A 17,898-nucleotide genomic window follows, 5' to 3' on the forward strand; every position below is an offset into this window, starting at 1 on the left:
TTTACTTTTAATATTTTTAAAAGTAAGAAATTTATATTTTTTATTATTATCGCTAACATCACCTTCATCACCGTGACCACTGCTGTTATCACCATCCTTGCTACCCTCATCACCTTCATCCTACAATTACCACTATTATTGTGTCTCTACGATATTGTTGAGGCATGCTACACGCGCTATCTCTATTTTAATCATTGTTGCCTGTGTTATATAGTATGACACCTGTGCTTCCAGCATCGTTGTCACTGTCTTCACCACTTCTTTACTTTCATTATCATTGTATTTATCACATTATTGGTACCTCCTTCAAGTTGCTGCCATCATCATTCTCATCGCCGTGCATATTTATATTTTAAAACTAATTAACAATATAAAATATATTTTATATTTTTTAAAAATTTAAAAATAAACATAAAATTTTATTTTTTATTTTGAAAATATATATAAAAAAATTAAAGTCCCAAGAGCCTGCAGCGAACCGGTTGACGGCTTAGATTTTCTTTATTTTGTTACTTTTGTACGTGTCTTGACCACGCAAGCGCTTCTCCTCGCGGCTCGCACTTTTCAGACACCAATTAGCTGGCCGGACCTATGCGAATGCTATATTATCGCAGCCTTGCGTGCAAGTTCTTAGAGTTTTCAACGCGGATTGGCCAACGCCCTTCCTTCCTTGCCCTCAGCGTCCACCAACTCGCCAGGTGGCGGCCAGGTTCTCCCTCTCTCGTTCTCGCCGGATCGGCCATATTTACTTCTCATTTTCTCATTTCTCGCTCTGGTTTATTTTTCTGGGACAAATCGCAGGGTCGGGAGAGGGAGAGAGAAGGAGATAAGAGCGAAGATGGCGAATTGGGAACTCAAGCACTGCTGCGATCACGATCAGGTCGTCTTCATCGCAACCGTCGGCGTCTTCACCGTCGTCATCCTCGCCGTATGTCTCTCTTCGATCTCACCACCTCCTCTCTCTCTCTCTCTCTTCAATATCCCAATCTCCCTTTCAACTTTTCTTCTCTTCTTTCCTCCCTCTGGGCGAGATACCGAGACCCCCTTTACCTGGTTTCCGACTAAAAAAAGCCTAAAGGGCACTGCTGAAGTCTATTCAACCCAACTTTTTACTAAAGTTCGTCCATTTTCTACATTGGAGGCCTATAAAGGCTTGTAGATTTTTAGATACAAGTCCCAATTCAGTGGACGACGCCAATAGGTTGCAGCAATGTCTCCCCTTTGATTGAATCTAGCTTTTGCCTTGGCATCTTCCGCCGTGCTGTTTGAAGTGACGCCTGCTTATTCTAATATTGCGGTGTTGTTTCGTGCATCATCTGTCGTGAACTACTCGTAGTTGTGGAGGACGATCTTGCTGACCCCTTTCAAGCTTATCACCGTATTTCTCCACGAGACCAGCCATGCTCTTGCGTGCAAACTGACATGCGGACAGGTATGAATATGAAGTTAAAATGCACCGTACGAATTCCAACAGAGCATATCTAATGCACAGACATGTAATCCCCTCAGTTTGTATCAGTTTGATGTGATCTCGAATGAGCATCGTGATTGTTTTGCTTTAGAATTCTTTTTTGCAGGTGCATGTGAGGTTCAGATGTTCTCATTTATTTCTATCTTAAACATGCTCTGGATCTCACCATGTTAGAGCAATCTTGGACACATTGTATCGTGTTTCACTTAATTCAAGCAATTCTTTGTCTTGCTTGTTTTGGTAGAATATCGAGCCCAGTGAACATAACCTAATAGTCGCACAAAATAGTTTGCCTCTATAAAGTAATCCTGAATTCTGAATATCTAACCGGTATTGCTAAGTGCAAAGTGTTTTTTTAATCAACTCTTTTACTGAATATGTATCGTAGCATTCTTCTTGATTATTGTCATAAAAGATTTTCTAGAAATTCATAGTGCTTGTGTGCTTTCAAGACACGCTACCAAACTTCTGGATCTAACGATCATCGTGTGTTAGATTTTCCCTCCCTCAGTGAAGTGAATCTGTAGTGTTGTGAATAATGATGAACGGAAAAGGAGAAAATCCATTAGCTAGATAAGGGGCGGATGTAGCCAAGTGGATCAAGGTAGTGGATTGTGAATCCACCATGCGCGGGTTCAATTTCCGTCATTCGTCCATCACATTATTTCAAATTCCAAAAAAAAAAAAAATCGATTTTCAATATTCCTATTTATGGCAACGAAGAATAAAACTATCACTATATTTTTTTCCTTTTCCTACTTCTTCTTCCAAGCACAGGATAACCTCAAGGTATTCATGGAACTGCTATTATACATGCATTTACGCATTCTAATATCAATATGTGGTGTTTCGATCAAATGCTAACCCATGCCCTGCTTATCATTTTACATATCATGATGCCTTTTTGGACATTCCAGCAGCCTATTCATAGTTTTCATCTTTGATGCAGGTGGAGGGTATGCAGGTTCATGCCAATGAGGGTGGGGTCACACAAACCCGTGGTGGCATCTACTGGATAATTTTGCCTGCTGGGTGTAATGCATTTTTCCTTCTCTAATTGTTTACTATTTCTGGTCTCAATGTGCAATATTCCATGATACAAAGCTGTGAAAATCCAGTTGTCAGAACTTCTTACATATATCATTATTGATTCTTAATGGCCCTTGTAATAAAATATTCTGCTCTTTTACAATCCAGACCTAGGGTCATCATTTTGGGGAATGGTTTTCATACTTGCATCTACAAACCTTCTCACTACAAGAATTGCAGCTGGTTGCTTTATAGTTGCGCTTCTCGTTGTCCTCTTTGTCGCTGAAAATGTAAGCAGTTGATCTAATTAAAATTAATTGTATATTAGCTTCCTTTTTTCTTTCCCTCCTCAGCCACTTCTTTATCAAAAATCTTGGATGGAAAGGTAATATGTTATGTTTCTTTTCCCCCTCAACATTCCTCTTCTGTCTGTATCTCTGATAATATAATTGTGGATCATGCAGTGGACTCTTCGAGGACTGTGCATAGGTAGGCATAAATGATCATTTTACTTTGATCAAAATTCATAACCTGGCATTCGAGATATGCACAAAATTAACATATAATCATGTGACTGTCTAGGCTTCATCATATTACTTGCCATTGTTTGGGTTTTACAAGAAACTACAAAGGTCCGCATTCTTCGCTATGTCATTTTGTTCATAGGTGCGAACCTATATACCTGCACAATGTCTTTTGTTTATGATTATTTATTGCGCATTACTTGTAGCATATCTTGGAGAAATTACATGTGCTTCTTTGCAAACTGCAGGTGTAATGAACAGCTTATTTTCAGTTTATGGTAAGCATGCTTATTACCTAGATTTATTCAACAAAATAGTTATGGAAAAACCAGCTGTTCCTTACCAATAAGTTGGATAAGATCTCTGGAATTCGCCAAAATCAATGCCATAAGAATCATTTCCTGTTACAGATATCTATGATGATTTGATATCCCGAAGAGTCCACTCAAGTGATGCTGAGAAATTTGCTGAGATTTGCCCTTGCCCATGTAATGGTGTTGCATGGGGGGTTATTTGGTGAGATTCTGTCTCTAAAATACAATTTATTTGTGAAATGACTTCTCTGGTTACATACATGAAGGAAGCTTTCATTGTATCATGTACTATATCTATAGCTCTACTAAATAAAACACTGTTGATTTTGCTTGCAGGGGTCTGATATCATTTGCGTTTCTCTGCGGATCCATTTACCTTGGTCTTGTTATTTTATCCTGAGGTATTAATTACTTTATATTTTTATTGGTTTTAATAATAATTCATTTTGTTATGATCTTAGCTTTAGCAGTCTGCGTCATGTGTAAAGGAATAATGAGAACCTGATTAGGAGCTTATGTTATCAAGTTCTCTTGATATATGTGTTTTAGATCTTCCAAGGGAGGTGAATGACTGATATAATGCTAGTTTGCCTAGTTTTTATCTGTGTCATGTTAGCAGTTATGGTTTCACAAACCTTGTGAAGAAAAGAAAGGGGATATAACTCTGTTTAAGAGATAGTTAAGTTCTACAAAGGAAAGAAAGACAGAATTTTCTTCACTGGATGTCAACAAACCAGAAAATGAAGATATTACATATTAATTTTAGTTGGAATCCGTAAGAACATCTCGAATACAACCTTAAATATCAAAGAAGATTTCAGTCTCTTTTTCTGCTTAACTTCCAAAATTTTTGAGAATGCAATTGTTTCTTGCTTCAGCAATAAGATTAACAGAGAAAATAGAGTAAATACTTTTGGTATCCTTTTTGCCAACAACTTACAGTTTACTACTGTTCCTGGCTCCCCCAGGAAGATGGAAAAACAACCAATGAGCATCAATCAATCACAGAATAGAAGGATGAAATAGAATGCAATTGAGTTGGAAAAAACAAAACCTAGTCGATTAATATGTTTCCCATAATGGAAACAAATTTAATATACCAAGTCCATAATCTTTTCTGACTTCTCCTACTGTTCTAAATTTTGATTATGCATTGACAGAACATTAAACTGTAACATAGCACTAATATGTTTCCCGTAATGGAAACAAATCTAATATGCCAAGTCCATAGTCTTCTCTGACTTCTCCTACTGTTCTAAATTTTGATTATGGACTGTCAGAACATTAAGCAGGAACATATGACTATCTTTGAAGCAGTGACTTTAAAATTTAACTAACAAGCATTGATAAGTATAGAAGGAAAAGGATAGAAAAGAATCTTTGGAAAATGGAGTGTCACAGATGCTAAACTATGCACAGAACCTACTTGATTAATATGTTTACCTTAAATGGGAAACAAACATCTAACATGTCCAGTCCATAGGCTTACAGGACTTCTCTTTTCGTTCTAATTTTTCATTGTGTACTTATGGTGCATTAACGTGAAGATGGCAGTAAAAAATCAATGCGAGTATCTTAAGTAGTGATTTAGAAATTTACTGGTGGACATCTTTAAGGCTGGAACATTATGTATTTAGAAACAAAATCTGATCATGTTCTAAAATTTTCTTATAGTATATAAATTATGTTTTGTATAAGTATATTTTTTTGTATTTTAAGTGCTTGATTTTTTGTATGCGTACTTTTTAACTTTCCCTTACCATAATTGCATGTTAGAGGTGAAAGTTATAGCTCAATGTAATTGAATTATTAGGGTTTCACCCATTGTAGGAGATTATTGTATGCTGGCAATTTTCCAACACTTGTTCAAATTACATGTTATCGGTTATCAAAGGAATCCCGAGCTGTCAAAAACTAGCTTTCGAAATTTATTGTGCATGAGTGAGCCACTCATTGTTCATTGCTTTAATTGGATTTCACTGATGTAATCCCACCAACCAATTTAGTTGGGGCCTAGAGTCTTGGGGATTATTGCTCATTGGCAGCATGAATTGCTCAAATTGGTCGAACCAATTGGTTTTCTTCCTTGTTTGAAGGAGTTCAATCTTACCCCCTGGCTTCACTATCAGCTGGATTGAGTGGCACTTTTGTAATCAGAATGGCGAAACTGGAAGCCCTTATAGTTACCTCTTTGGTTCCAACCTTTTATTTGGCAAGGATTTTCAGGGAAGGATCATATCTACTGTACTAGCCTCATATCATACTGCCAGGCTTGTTATCTAATGTTTTGAACAGCCATGTTACTGAGTTACTGACAAGCCCAGGTATCATCACATTCCACTAAAATTGACCTAATTTCCCTCTCATTTTGTCATCTTCACGAATCCATTTTGGAGAATCTCATTGGTCTAATTAATCTTCTGTTATTACCTCTAGGAGGACATATCTGGTGTTATCATGCAGGTTTGAACCCATATGGGCACTTATTGTCTTTTGTCTTGTTCTGGAGTCATGCTATTTTTGCACCATCTAATAGCATGATCTGCCACCTGAACCTCCTTTCCCCCTTGATTCTGAGGTCTTTCCATCATCTACAGGCCCTCTATTGCTCTCTACTTTTTATTCATCTCAGGTGCGACAATCACCACAACATGGGCTCACTGAAATATGTTTTTAACCATTAAGCAAAGAAAAAAAAGAGTTTCTTTTTACCTTCTTTTATGTACTCAGTCCTTTTTTATTTCCTTCGGCCTTGATATGCTCCTTGCTCTCATTTTCAGCCCTTTGAGTTCTCTAGGTACATTGTTCGGTATGTGCCAGAGTAACTCCTGTTTGTGCCAAAGTAATTCTCAGCCCAGATGCCATTTTTTTATTTCTTCAGTTTCTTGATCCTCTGCCACCTGTCACACTCTGGTGGTTGAATTTGCTCCGTGCCATCTAGGGTTGTAAGCAGTATGTAAAAGCTGGACAGCAAACTTATTAAGTCAGGCTTGAAATCTTTATGCAAGGCATGAGTTTGGTTGGTTTTGAAATAATAACTAGCGTATGCATTTAATATGTATTTTTCATGTTATGTTATGTCACATATATGTATTGACATATTACTGTTTTTGGTATACTTTATGCCATTACCTTCAAATCCTTTTCCTAATATGCTAGTGCTACTGTTATACTATGTGTTGTGTTTGTAATCTAGTATTACCTCTTGGGTTACTTATCATACCTCAACTAATTGAAATATTACACTCCAAAGTTTTTTTTTTTTTTTTTTTTAAGTCAAAAGAAGGCAAGAGAAGAATAGTAAATAATAGCAACCTTGTAAGTGTGCATTTACTCTGAATTTGAAATATCCATCATTCTAAGGATCATTAGGGCTGAGAATTAACTTAGAAACTCAAAATGTTGAAGGATGCTATAAAACTGTGCATGTGGTCCATCTAATCGAAGGATTAAAAGCCAGAGTCAGATCACTTCTATAAATTGATGTTATAGAGTTTAAAAAATGCACTTGTTGGATTTGAATGCGAATTTGGATTTTGTATTCCTTGTCAATGTTGGGCTTGTACCTCGCATGTGCCTGACCTCAAATTCATCTGTGTATGTGACTCATTAAAGAGATGTTGCCTGTTCTAGAGGATCGATTCGTTTTTGTGCTTGGTCATTATTTCAAGGAACATGACTTGTGACTTATTATAGCTTGTCATCTCAGATTATAAGACATCTCTGCATGATCAGATGTAACATATTGTGTTTGGTTGTTGTGCAATATCAAACACACCATGGCAAAAAGGAAACTGCCTTTTCTATAGGATCATTTTTAAAGTTTTTCTGACAATTGTAAGTTCTTTCCTATGGATTAAACTATGTGCTTGATGAAACGGGCAGCAATATTGTCATTCTTCAGTCAACTGGTATATTGCTGATATCTGCTACCTAAATTAGTTGTCATGCTGCTTCTTTGTGACATGTCATACCGATGCACTGTGAACAGCACTATTGTAATATTTTTTCCCCTATCCTTCAATGTTCTAAACCATTCTTCACACAACATTGAAGACATGAACGCTTTATACTGATTGCATCTGCTTGTTCCTATAAGAGCTGTCAAACTGATTCGTCATTGTATGTTAGTCAATGCTATAAGCTTTGGTTGTTCTGATCCTTTTTGTCTAACTTGTTCTCAGGCTTCAATTTTGCATGGATTCTTGCCTCTCTTGATAGGATGGAGTGCACAATTTTTCAAGAGGTTCCTGTTCTGATCCATTCTTGATTGGATCGGGCTTACAATTGTTCCTCCTGGGTCCATTATGGAGTGATGAATGGCCATAGCTGATACATGTTTTTGTTCATTATTCTTTTATGATGCTACTGGCTCTCATCTGACCTTCCAACAATCATGGGTCTCGAACACATAGCTGATCATTCTTTGCTATTGAAGAAGTTTTGTGTTTCTGATTTGTTAGAGGTTTTTAATCAAGTGTTCCTGCAACGAATTAATTTATTTCCAAGTCAGAATGCTCCATCGCTGTGGATACCAATATTAAGCAAATGATATGCCTGGAAAATGGAAAATCATGTCTTTTATAGCTATTTGCAGCATTTGTTTGTAGCGGAATCTAATTCATTCGACAATGGATATCCAAAGATCATGCTATTAGTGATGATGGCTAACTGTCGAATCATACCATCTTGATGGTGGATTGGAGCATTTACCCTGATGAGCAGCTCGCACCCCCTCATCTCGGTTGCACCAATACTTACATCCTTGATACAGTTAACATCTGCTATTCAGATGCTTTATCTGGCCAAGGGATCCTCCCATGCCTGCTATTTTTTCTGTTTTTGCTCTACCAGAATTCTCACATTAAAGTGCCCTCTGCTTGAAATTTGATATGAATTATTCTCTCAACACCAGTTCAATGGCAGCAAAAAAACTGCATCACTACTCATTTCATGGTACTTCTCTGTTTATTATACAATCTATACGAATATACTGTTCATTTTTTCAGATACAACATTGCACCAGATGCGATCTAACTTCCTATAATGTTGGCCATTTGTCTGTCTAGGATTGTGGAACACTTCACTGTGGCCGACATCGTTGAGCTCTATTTGCATGTATCTTGGCATCAGAGTGATGAATGGAAGAGCATGCTCATCTCAACCATGCATTCCCCTATTCATGTAAAGGTCCCTGCTACATGGCTACAAGCAAAGTTGTGTGAGGGACATGAAGATGTCCCATGGTGGCCGGAGGATTACTACTTATTCTTGTAAGGCTCGTCTCAAAGGCTGCTGTCCCTTTCCCTGTTACACTTGATTGATTTGAGGTGGGACCATGAAAGGCTTCATTTGCATACCTGACATCTCTTCATGTCATTCCGAGAAAAAAGGGACAGTGGATCCCACGCCTTTGCATGCACCATTGGCCATAAGCTACAGTGTATACAAGAATTGATCATGACGAGATGTAGCCAGGAGAGGGTTTTAATACTTGGATTTCTCCCTGATGAGCATAATAGAGGATCTTTGCCGAGGATCATTAGAAGTTTAAATTTGATACGGAGGAAGTCGTGCTAGCTTTCTGTGGAGGCTGAAGATGAGGAGAGTAAGTGTATGTGGGGATGAACATCCTTTTTTTTTATTTTTTTTATTTTTTTTTATGAGCCGTTGTTTGACACGAAGCGAGCATGAGTGTACCCCGAGTAATCCAAAATAAGTATCTGCCATAGCGCAGGCGGGACCACCTCAATACCATCCCAGAGGAAGCCTTCCGAGTGGTGCGTAGTGTAGGATACAACCTGAAAAATGCGCGTGGCTCTGAAGGCAGCAAGCTCCCTCTATCCCATATATATTCTGATGCAACAGGTGTAAATTTTCAGTGTTGTGCTTTTTCTATATCGAGTCAATCACTATGGCCAAGACGTCCTCTAAGTGAATGTAGTATGCTTCCACCGCATGCCTAGCAAAGGTGAGGCCCTCCTATACTACTCTGAGCTGTACTCTGAGGACTGACTCTATGAACATAAGTTTTTGAACATCACATTGCAGCTCCACCAATAAAACCTCTCCATCCATCTCTTTGAGGTGTTCGTTTGACCAGGTAAATTTCTTATTTCATAGGTGGTGGAAATCATGGGGTGTGAACATGCAAGAGGAGTGGGATTGTCATGCTCATGATGTTGCCCACCATTCCTGCTCGTAATCCTTCAAACCTATGGTCATGTAAAAGCCACAGAATTGAATCCTATGAGAGTAGACAGCTAGCACCGCTATTATTGTGAGATGGTCACCTCTTTTGAAACTAAGAGGAGTTGTTCATGAATGGAGAAAGAAAATATATGAGACACGTTTGGTTCACAGAAAGAGAATGGGAGAAAGTGCGGTCAATCTAAAAATTATAAAGTGGCTTATTTAGTTGGAGTTTTTTTTAAAAAAAAGACAGGAAAATAGATGCCTTATGGGTATAAATTTTCCATTTTCTATAGAAAATGGAAATCCATATGGTTTTCATATGTTGGAAATTAAGATCACCCAAAAATATTTCTAATTCTAACTGTTTATATTTTTTTCCTCTTTATAATTAATTTATTAAGAGTATAAAGAATATTTTATATATTTTTTATAAAAAAATATATACTCAACCATATACAAGTTATTCCGAGAAATATATTTACGAAGCTACTTTTTCATGGTCTGCCCAATATACGAAAATCACAGTCCGAGGTATAATATACTCAAGCATCAATTTCTTAGAAAATTCATTCGAGTAAAGATTATTCTTTGCATTGCACACGTTATTGGAGCGTTTTTATGAATCAGCACGATGGTTGAACTCAAATGCGACTAGGCGGTGGGCCCTGCTAGTGGCAGGTCCTTATGCCCACTTGTGGTCTCTTCTCCTTCAATAATTTCTCCGTTAAATATTCTTGGCTGTTCCATCGCTGCCAAACGTTGGGATTCATGGACCCATGGTGAGTCATGGATGATGGGAAGATGAAAGTTGATTTGCTTGATACCAAAATTATTCTCAATGTCTTGTTCTCACAAAACTTTGCACGCAAGTTGTCACTACTGCATGGAATTTAACTTCTAGAAGCATACATAAAATAGTAGCAGTGAGCATGCAAGACACCAAAAATTTCAACGCATACACATGTGGTGTCCCAGTTTGCAACATACGACACTTCCATGTGGCATTAATCTGTCAATGTATAATGGTACACTTAATTGTAGAGCTATTAGAGAAGGTATAACAAATCCAAAGTTCCATCCAGTTCGTCATCTTGAGCACCATTTCGTATAGTAGCACTGTCAATGAAACGGTACAAGAAGATGGTGACTGAGTGAATTTGTAACGTCGGGCACCGGGGCGATGACCAGCCCATACTCAGGAACATTCAGAGGTTAATGTCAAATTATTGCTCGATTGAGGTTGCCCATGTATCCCGAAAGATGAATAGAGCTGCAGACTGGGCCGCTTCCTTTGCTGCTCATCATTCAGAAAAGATTTTATGGACTGAGATTGATTTTGTTTCCTTACCTTTATGTCATCTTATTTCTCTTGATGCTAAGGACGGTATTTATGCCAGACTGACTTGAGCGACCGTTGTACCAATATATATATATATATATATATATATATATATATATATATATATATAATGGTACACATGCGATGTAACTTGACTAATGATAGCCTTCATGAGGTCAATAGAACTTTGGCATCTACTCGTGCCTAATTATCTTCCAATTTTCAACAAAGTTGTTATCTTGCCACAAGTTGCGAGCGGGCCCAAAGATACAAGAAAAATGGTCATTGAAAGGTCAAGGTGGTGGAGAACGAGTGGATCAATGAAGTGGCAAACTATCCAATTATTTTGCTGCAAGATTCTTGATGGCTCACGTGTTGACTGGGCGTAGAAACATTTCGTAGAAACACAACGCGCAGGCTGCTTTCTTGGATGGGCTCGGTGCAAAGTGGGTTGGGTGAAATCCCAACACGGCAAGGACAGACGTGACTTGATTAGATCTTAGGTTGGACCTTCAACCAATAATTAGGTTTATTGCCAGTATGGGTTGGATTAGATTTTTTTCCTGCACCTAGATTCGACAAGAACTCCTAAAATCCTGGAATTTCGTGCTTAGCCCAAACAGGGAGAAAATTATATCCTATACGGCAAGCACCAAGTGGCCATGCATGCCACTCCTTCTCGCAAGTCTTATTGATGCAGCACAACTGCACGGAAAGAGAAGGAAGAAGAACAAGAGAGGAAGAAGGAAGAAGAGGTTATAGAGACACAGGAAGAAGCAGAGAAGAGGAGGAGGAAGAAGAAGAACAAGAGGGAGGCTAGGATTTTTTCATTCAATCATCTATTGCCTTATACATGAGAGGGGTGGTCTTTATATAGACCTTACATCTTGACCAAATCAAGTATTCAATTGACCAAATCAATCAATTAATACTGACTAAATTTGGACCTTTACATCAATTAATTCCTTAGAAAAATTGATTCACTAAATTGATCGAATTACATAAAACCAATTGGCTAGTCTAATAACAAAACAACTGACCAAATTAACTTGACTAAGACGAAAAACAAATAATGTAATAAAAAAAATGACTCGAATACAAATGGACCCAATCCGGATCGGGCCGAATACAACTTGACTCAATTCCGAGGCTTAGGATCATTTGAATGAAAGGCTCTGATGTCTCCATCACTTATCCATCAAATGCTCGTCCTGGTGTACTGCCAAAAAACAAACACCTGCACTCCTGCTTTCATATCTAGATGGGTCATTAGTGGCTGGAGCTAGATTTGGTGTTGGCATAAATAGAGACAAGAGGAGACAACCATGACAACTACTTGCCGGCATTTTCTGTAATAAATTTTGATGGCCTTAGATTCCACAAAAACGGTCTCGAGTTTGGCCAACCTAGGCTAGGTCCGCCTAATAAAGAGATTAGCTTTACCAAACATAGATAGACTTTCAGTTCAAAAGTGCCGGACTTGCTTGAATGAAAGGCTTGTCCTCTAAGGAGACCAAAAGGAGTCGAATCGATAGAGATGTTTTGATGAAGATGAATTCAAAAGACAAGGCTAAATTGTTTAATGTTTACGCAGTTGATGATTAAAGAATTTGTTTGGTTACAGTATAAGTCACATTGGATAAAAATTTGGTAAAGTTGTCTGAAACAAATTATTATTTTCGATCAAATGCTCCAAGTCCTGTGAGTTGACCTACAACCATGCTAACAAATCAATCTACTAGTGACGACTCACCAAAAAAAAATAGCGATGACAAATAAGGTCGCCTAAATGACATGGCGTATCGCATTTTCAAGAGAGATTTCAATTGTAAGACAAACTATTTTTCTTTGATTATATGGTTTTGATTATATAGGTGTCATTGCAATGGTAGGAATTAGATGGTTCAAGTGGTAGCCAAGTCTTCGCTTTTTTTTTTTTTTTTTTTGCTAATACGGGTGGATCATACCTGTCGGGTACGGATACACCCAATAAAGTCAAAAAATAGGATACCTCGGAGTGCCAAAGGCAACTCCCCATCTCCAGTCCACACAGTGTCTCCGGAATGGCGAGCTGCAAATGCAGCCACCCAATCCGCAGCCCCATTGGCTTCACGGTAGATATGCTTGGCCTGAAAGGCCCCTCCATCCCTCGCCATAGCCCATATATCACGAAGCAGAGGGTGGTCACTACCATCACCCTTAGGACCCTCACGGATCCAACTGATAACGGTGGCAGAATCACCCTCTAGGGTGATAGCCCTAGCCTGTAACACGCACCGGGCATGTCGAAGGCCTGCCCAGGCAGCGCTCAGCTCTGCACTCGGAACCGAGGTATCAAATAGGTGACTGCCCCCAGCGGCTACAACCCTAGCAAAAGGGTCCCGAATGACGAAACCCGCACCTCCCCTCGTGCCACCATCCAAGACTGACCCGTCAAAGTTGACCTTGAGAAAACTTGGGGGTGGGGGCTTCCAGGTGAAAAACACCGTGTGAGATGCTGCCGAAGCATGGTGGGGGCCCCAGATGTCCCGAGCTGTCAAGGTCCCTCCGGTGGTGGAGGCATAACACATCTCTGCCGCCTGACTACGGGCCCTCTCGACCACAAATCTCGGCGACATACAACGTTCACCAAATATACGAGCATTCCTGGCCAACCGGATCTGGTAGGCAGTGCAGCTCACTCGAGTCACCTCCTGACGAAGAGCCGGGGACTCCGAGGCCTGGCGCATGGCCTGTAAGAACTGATCCCTACAGATCCATACCGGCTGCGGGACCCCTGCCAGACACCAAGTGTCCCTCGCCCTAGAGCACCGAAACAAGGCATGGTCGACCGTCTCGGCCACACCGCAAACCCCACACTCAAGGGGGATCCTCAATCCTCGTCCACCAAGTACTGCTCTCGTTGGAAGACGGTCCCAGACCACCTTCCAGAGGAACAGCGCAACCCTCGGGAGGAGGCCCAATCGCCAGATCCAGGCGCAATCAGGACCAGGTTCGTACTCCCGCCTAAGAATGCGAGAAAGGACGCTCATCCTGACTCTGGGACTGGTCGAGAGATTCCACACACGTACGTCTGGTCCACCGCTCTGTGGCAGAGGGAGGGAGCGAACCCGCTCCGCCAGATACTCCCCGAAGAAGCGGGCTAATCGAATCTCGTCCCAACCAGCCTCCCCGGGAATCATAAGATCACAGACCCGTAAACCCTCCCCAGCCTCAACACTAACAGTAGTCGGCCAGCGGCACAGGGGGAGACCATCAACCCATGAGTCCCTGGTCACGTCGATGCTGCGGCCATCACCTATCAGCCATCGAGTGTGATCCGACACCATGGGCACGTATCTCGCAATCTCATGCCATAGAAAAGAACATCCCCGCCCTCCTCGAATCCCGCCCTCCCGGCCTACCCCCCATAGCGGGCGGTCATAATCCGGCTCCAGAAGCCCTGCGGCTCCAGGATGAATCGGGAGGCATGCCAGGCGAGGAGCAGCTCTCGTCTCTCCCGGAGAGACAACACCCCAAGGCCACCCTCCCTGAGGGGGAGGCAAATACTCTCCCATGCCACCAGGTGCACCCCACGGCCACCACCAAGCGAGCCCCATAGGAAACCTCGAATCAGTCGCTCAATCTTTAGTAGGACGGATCTTGATACCACAGTGCTAGTCATGAGATAGATAGGCATAGAGCCCAAAACAGATCTAATCAGCAGAACTCTACCCATCATAGATAGAGACGCTGCTCGCCAGCCCTCTAGCCTACTCTGGACCCGTTGCACCATCCCGGAGTATTCAGATACACGCAGTCTCCTACCTGTGATCGGAACCCCCAGGTATGTCCAGGTCCCGTCCTGCTCAGGCATCTCCAGAATCCTCCGAATCTCACGTCGAACCCCGGGTGGCGAGCTCGGGCTAAAGGAGATAGAGGATTTCAGGGCATTCACTCTCTGACCAGATGCATAGCAGTAGGCGGCCAAAGCCCGCCTAATAGCCAGGGCATCTGCTACGCGGGCACGCGTCAGGAGTAGGCAGTCATCGGCAAATAGTAAGTGGGATATCGGCTGGGCCCCTGGAGCTGGGGCGTAAGCCTCCAACTCTCCGGCGGCACATGCATCCTGCAGCAATCGAGACAAAACATCAGAACAAATGATGAATAGGTACGGGGATAGCGGGCATCCCTGCCAAGTCTTCGCTTTGAGCTATCAGTTTACTCCATTATATAGGTGTCATTGCTTCTTGTGTGGATACTCTATTATATAGTATCTTCATGGTTGGAGGTTCCATTATAATTAGTATGTGACTTATAATGTCATTGATTGGAAAACTTGATTTCGTGAATTAGGGATTACCTATTGCTTGCAACTCCAATCAATGTCTCATAGGAGTGCAACAGTCACTTTGAGAGCTACCAATGAATAAAGAATTAATTGTTAAGCATTTTTGAAAGCTTGATCAATCTGGACTACCAATGAATTGGAGAACCTGCACTCGTTTTAGTATATTGGGATTAGTGAGGTTTCAAAATTGTACTTCTTTGGCTATGGCTGGTGATCAAAATTTAGATCTACCCATGAATATAGAAGATTCTCTCTTAATCATTTGGTCATCGGGTGGGATCGTTATACTTTGATGCAAGATTACATCACCTAAATCATTTTAATTGATGGGTTTGGAACATTTCTTTCATCAATTTACTTGTCATTAATCACCAAGCAATTTCCATTATAATCTCTCTATGTAATCGAGCAATAGGTGATTGAATAATTAGGAGGGATAAGATCATCTCTATAATATTAAAAATAAGGCTTCAAAATTTATAACTATTTTGTGTATTATTGTTTATCTTAAAAATATCCTTCGACTTTTCTCTATATTATTTATAGAATCCCGACAACATTAAAGTAAGAGAAAAGTGAAAATACCAACCACAACAAATAAAAAAGAACGGGATAAAATATTCTCTTTTTAGCAAGGCCATATGAGAAAATTTTTTTCTCTTTGCTATTTTCTCGACCCCATTATATGAAAATAAATAAATAATAAATAACAAATAAGAAAATCATGCCAAAAATAAATTTATTTATAATATTTGTCAGAGTAGAAAAATTACAAAAATACAAAAAAAAGAAAAATAGAAAAAATATATGCTATTATTTTCATAATATATATATGTACTATGATTTAATGTGTTACATTATTTCTCCTCTATCATGCATTATATGCTTTGATGCCATTTCTCTTTTTTATTCCCTGAAAAAGGCTCATCTAGTGATTAAACCGGGATTTCACTGCTAAGCTTATGACCACCTATCAATTGATGGTTACAAATTCATGATCATCAGATGATTTTTGAGCCTCATAGCCACTGCAGCAAATTGATGGCTTTCAACAGTGAAAATTAAATGGAGTGGAACATGGAAGAGGTCTCCAAGCCAGTTTCCAGCGCTATACATATATTTTTTTTTGGCTAAGACGGACGCCTCACAGTACACGAGTACGGACACACCTAAGAAAGTCTAAGAAAGTCTGAAAACAAAAAAATTTTGCGGAGAGCCCTGAGCAGCTCTCCACCCTGCATTTATAGAGTGCCATCTAAATGACTAACCACATAAGAGGCCCTCCAATCTGCAGCACTATTGACTTTCCTATAAATATGTTTCGCTAAGAAGGTCTCTCCTTTCTGCCCATGGCCCAAATATCTCGGAGTAGAAAATGGTCCCATCCTGATATTTTTGGACCCTTCTGAATCCATCTCATAATAATAGCCGAGTCGCCAGTTTCCAGCCATATTGTGTATGGGAACAGAACTCTCCCTCGCCTTATTGACTTTGTTTGGCTCTGCCAAGGCCGCCAACAAGAAGTTGATACAATTACCTCCGTATAAGGTGGTGGAGACTATATAATACGTGGCCCGTGATTCTTGTTGCTTTGAAAATTTTAGTTGCAGTTACGGAGGAATTCTCTGTTCTTGCCTCTGTCCTTTTCTGGAACTACGGGGTCAGGTTCGGTTCATGTCGGAATATATATGCAGATGGCTTGGTATTGTTTTTTATTTATCATATAATTAAGTCAATGTTTGGTGACACTATAATTAATTAGCAATATGTACATAAGTAATAGCAATAGAAGTGACAAATGAAGCACCCATTTAGAATGTTTCTGCTGTACCAAAACTAATAATGTTTTTTTCAAGTGATATTTTAACTAGCTCTTCTCTTTTCTCACCGGGCTATTTTATCTCGACATCTCTATCACCTTCCAAATCACAAAGAGGTAGAGCCAGGACCGGCTCAATACATACTGGAGCCTAAGACGAATCCAATGAATGGAGCCTCTTTTTTTTAAATAATAATTTTTTAATAAATATAAAATACTTAAAAAAATATATAAAAATAGATAGCTATCAAGTACATTATTTCAACAAAGATATATGAATCTAACAAAGATAGACAAAAAGCCTTTTTAATTTAATATAATTCTTGAATGGAAGCACATAAAAGTGATTACTCCAAATGAAGGGCCATGAAACTGATTAAATAACTGAGATAATGCTTGGCAATACAATTTACCATAAAAAGGTCATCCCATGGCACTTCATGGTCAAGGTGAAGAAAAGAATTTGTCCATAAAAGAACCTCTCAATAAGAGAAAGTAGGGTCATTATGGGAAATTCACCCCATCTCACCATCTCCCCTTCAAGTGAGTACCCAAGCGGCAACTGCAACATCACAGCACAGCAGCCATTCAACCCCCTCCCTCCTTTTCCATCTCTCCCACCCAAGAGGGGAGAAGAAACCGAGAAGAGAAAACTAAAAGAATCTCCACCCTCCAAGAAGTCCATCTCCAATCCTCCTATCTTTCTTCCGGATAGCCCAGCTGGATCAGGAGTAATGTGAGGGAAGGAAAACCAAGACCAAAACCAAAAAAGAGAAGGGATGAAAGATAAGAGTGGTTTCAGGCGTCTATCAAGCTAACCAAATCCCTCCTCTCTCTCTCTCTCTCCCCCTCCCCACCCAAAACAAAACTACTGTCC

At 40.0% G+C, this 17,898-nt stretch overlaps 1 protein-coding gene across 2 annotated transcripts; it reads left to right on the plus strand.

Moving 5' to 3' along the window:
- The first annotated feature begins 539 nt into the window (after nucleotides 1-539).
- On the plus strand, nucleotides 540-9,376 carry LOC103711243. Of its 2 annotated transcripts, none has more exons than XM_039124224.1 (12): nucleotides 540-709; nucleotides 802-928; nucleotides 1,337-1,432; nucleotides 2,421-2,505; nucleotides 2,669-2,790; nucleotides 2,965-2,989; nucleotides 3,083-3,166; nucleotides 3,273-3,302; nucleotides 3,435-3,540; nucleotides 3,675-3,739; nucleotides 7,523-8,294; nucleotides 8,408-9,376. In XM_039124224.1, the coding sequence occupies exons 2-10, from the start codon at nucleotides 839-841 to the stop codon at nucleotides 3,736-3,738; spliced, it is 702 nt and encodes a 233-aa protein (XP_038980152.1). In that variant the 5' UTR covers nucleotides 540-709; nucleotides 802-838; the 3' UTR covers nucleotide 3,739; nucleotides 7,523-8,294; nucleotides 8,408-9,376. The 2 variants fall into 2 exon arrangements, with proteins under 2 accessions (XP_038980152.1, XP_038980151.1); XM_039124223.1 differs by having other exon boundaries at nucleotides 594-698.
- The last annotated feature ends 8,522 nt before the right edge of the window (nucleotides 9,377-17,898 follow it).

Source organism: Phoenix dactylifera, chromosome 3 (genome assembly GCF_009389715.1).
Source record: "Phoenix dactylifera cultivar Barhee BC4 chromosome 3, palm_55x_up_171113_PBpolish2nd_filt_p, whole genome shotgun sequence".
Taxonomy (NCBI): Eukaryota; Viridiplantae; Streptophyta; class Magnoliopsida; order Arecales; family Arecaceae; genus Phoenix; species Phoenix dactylifera.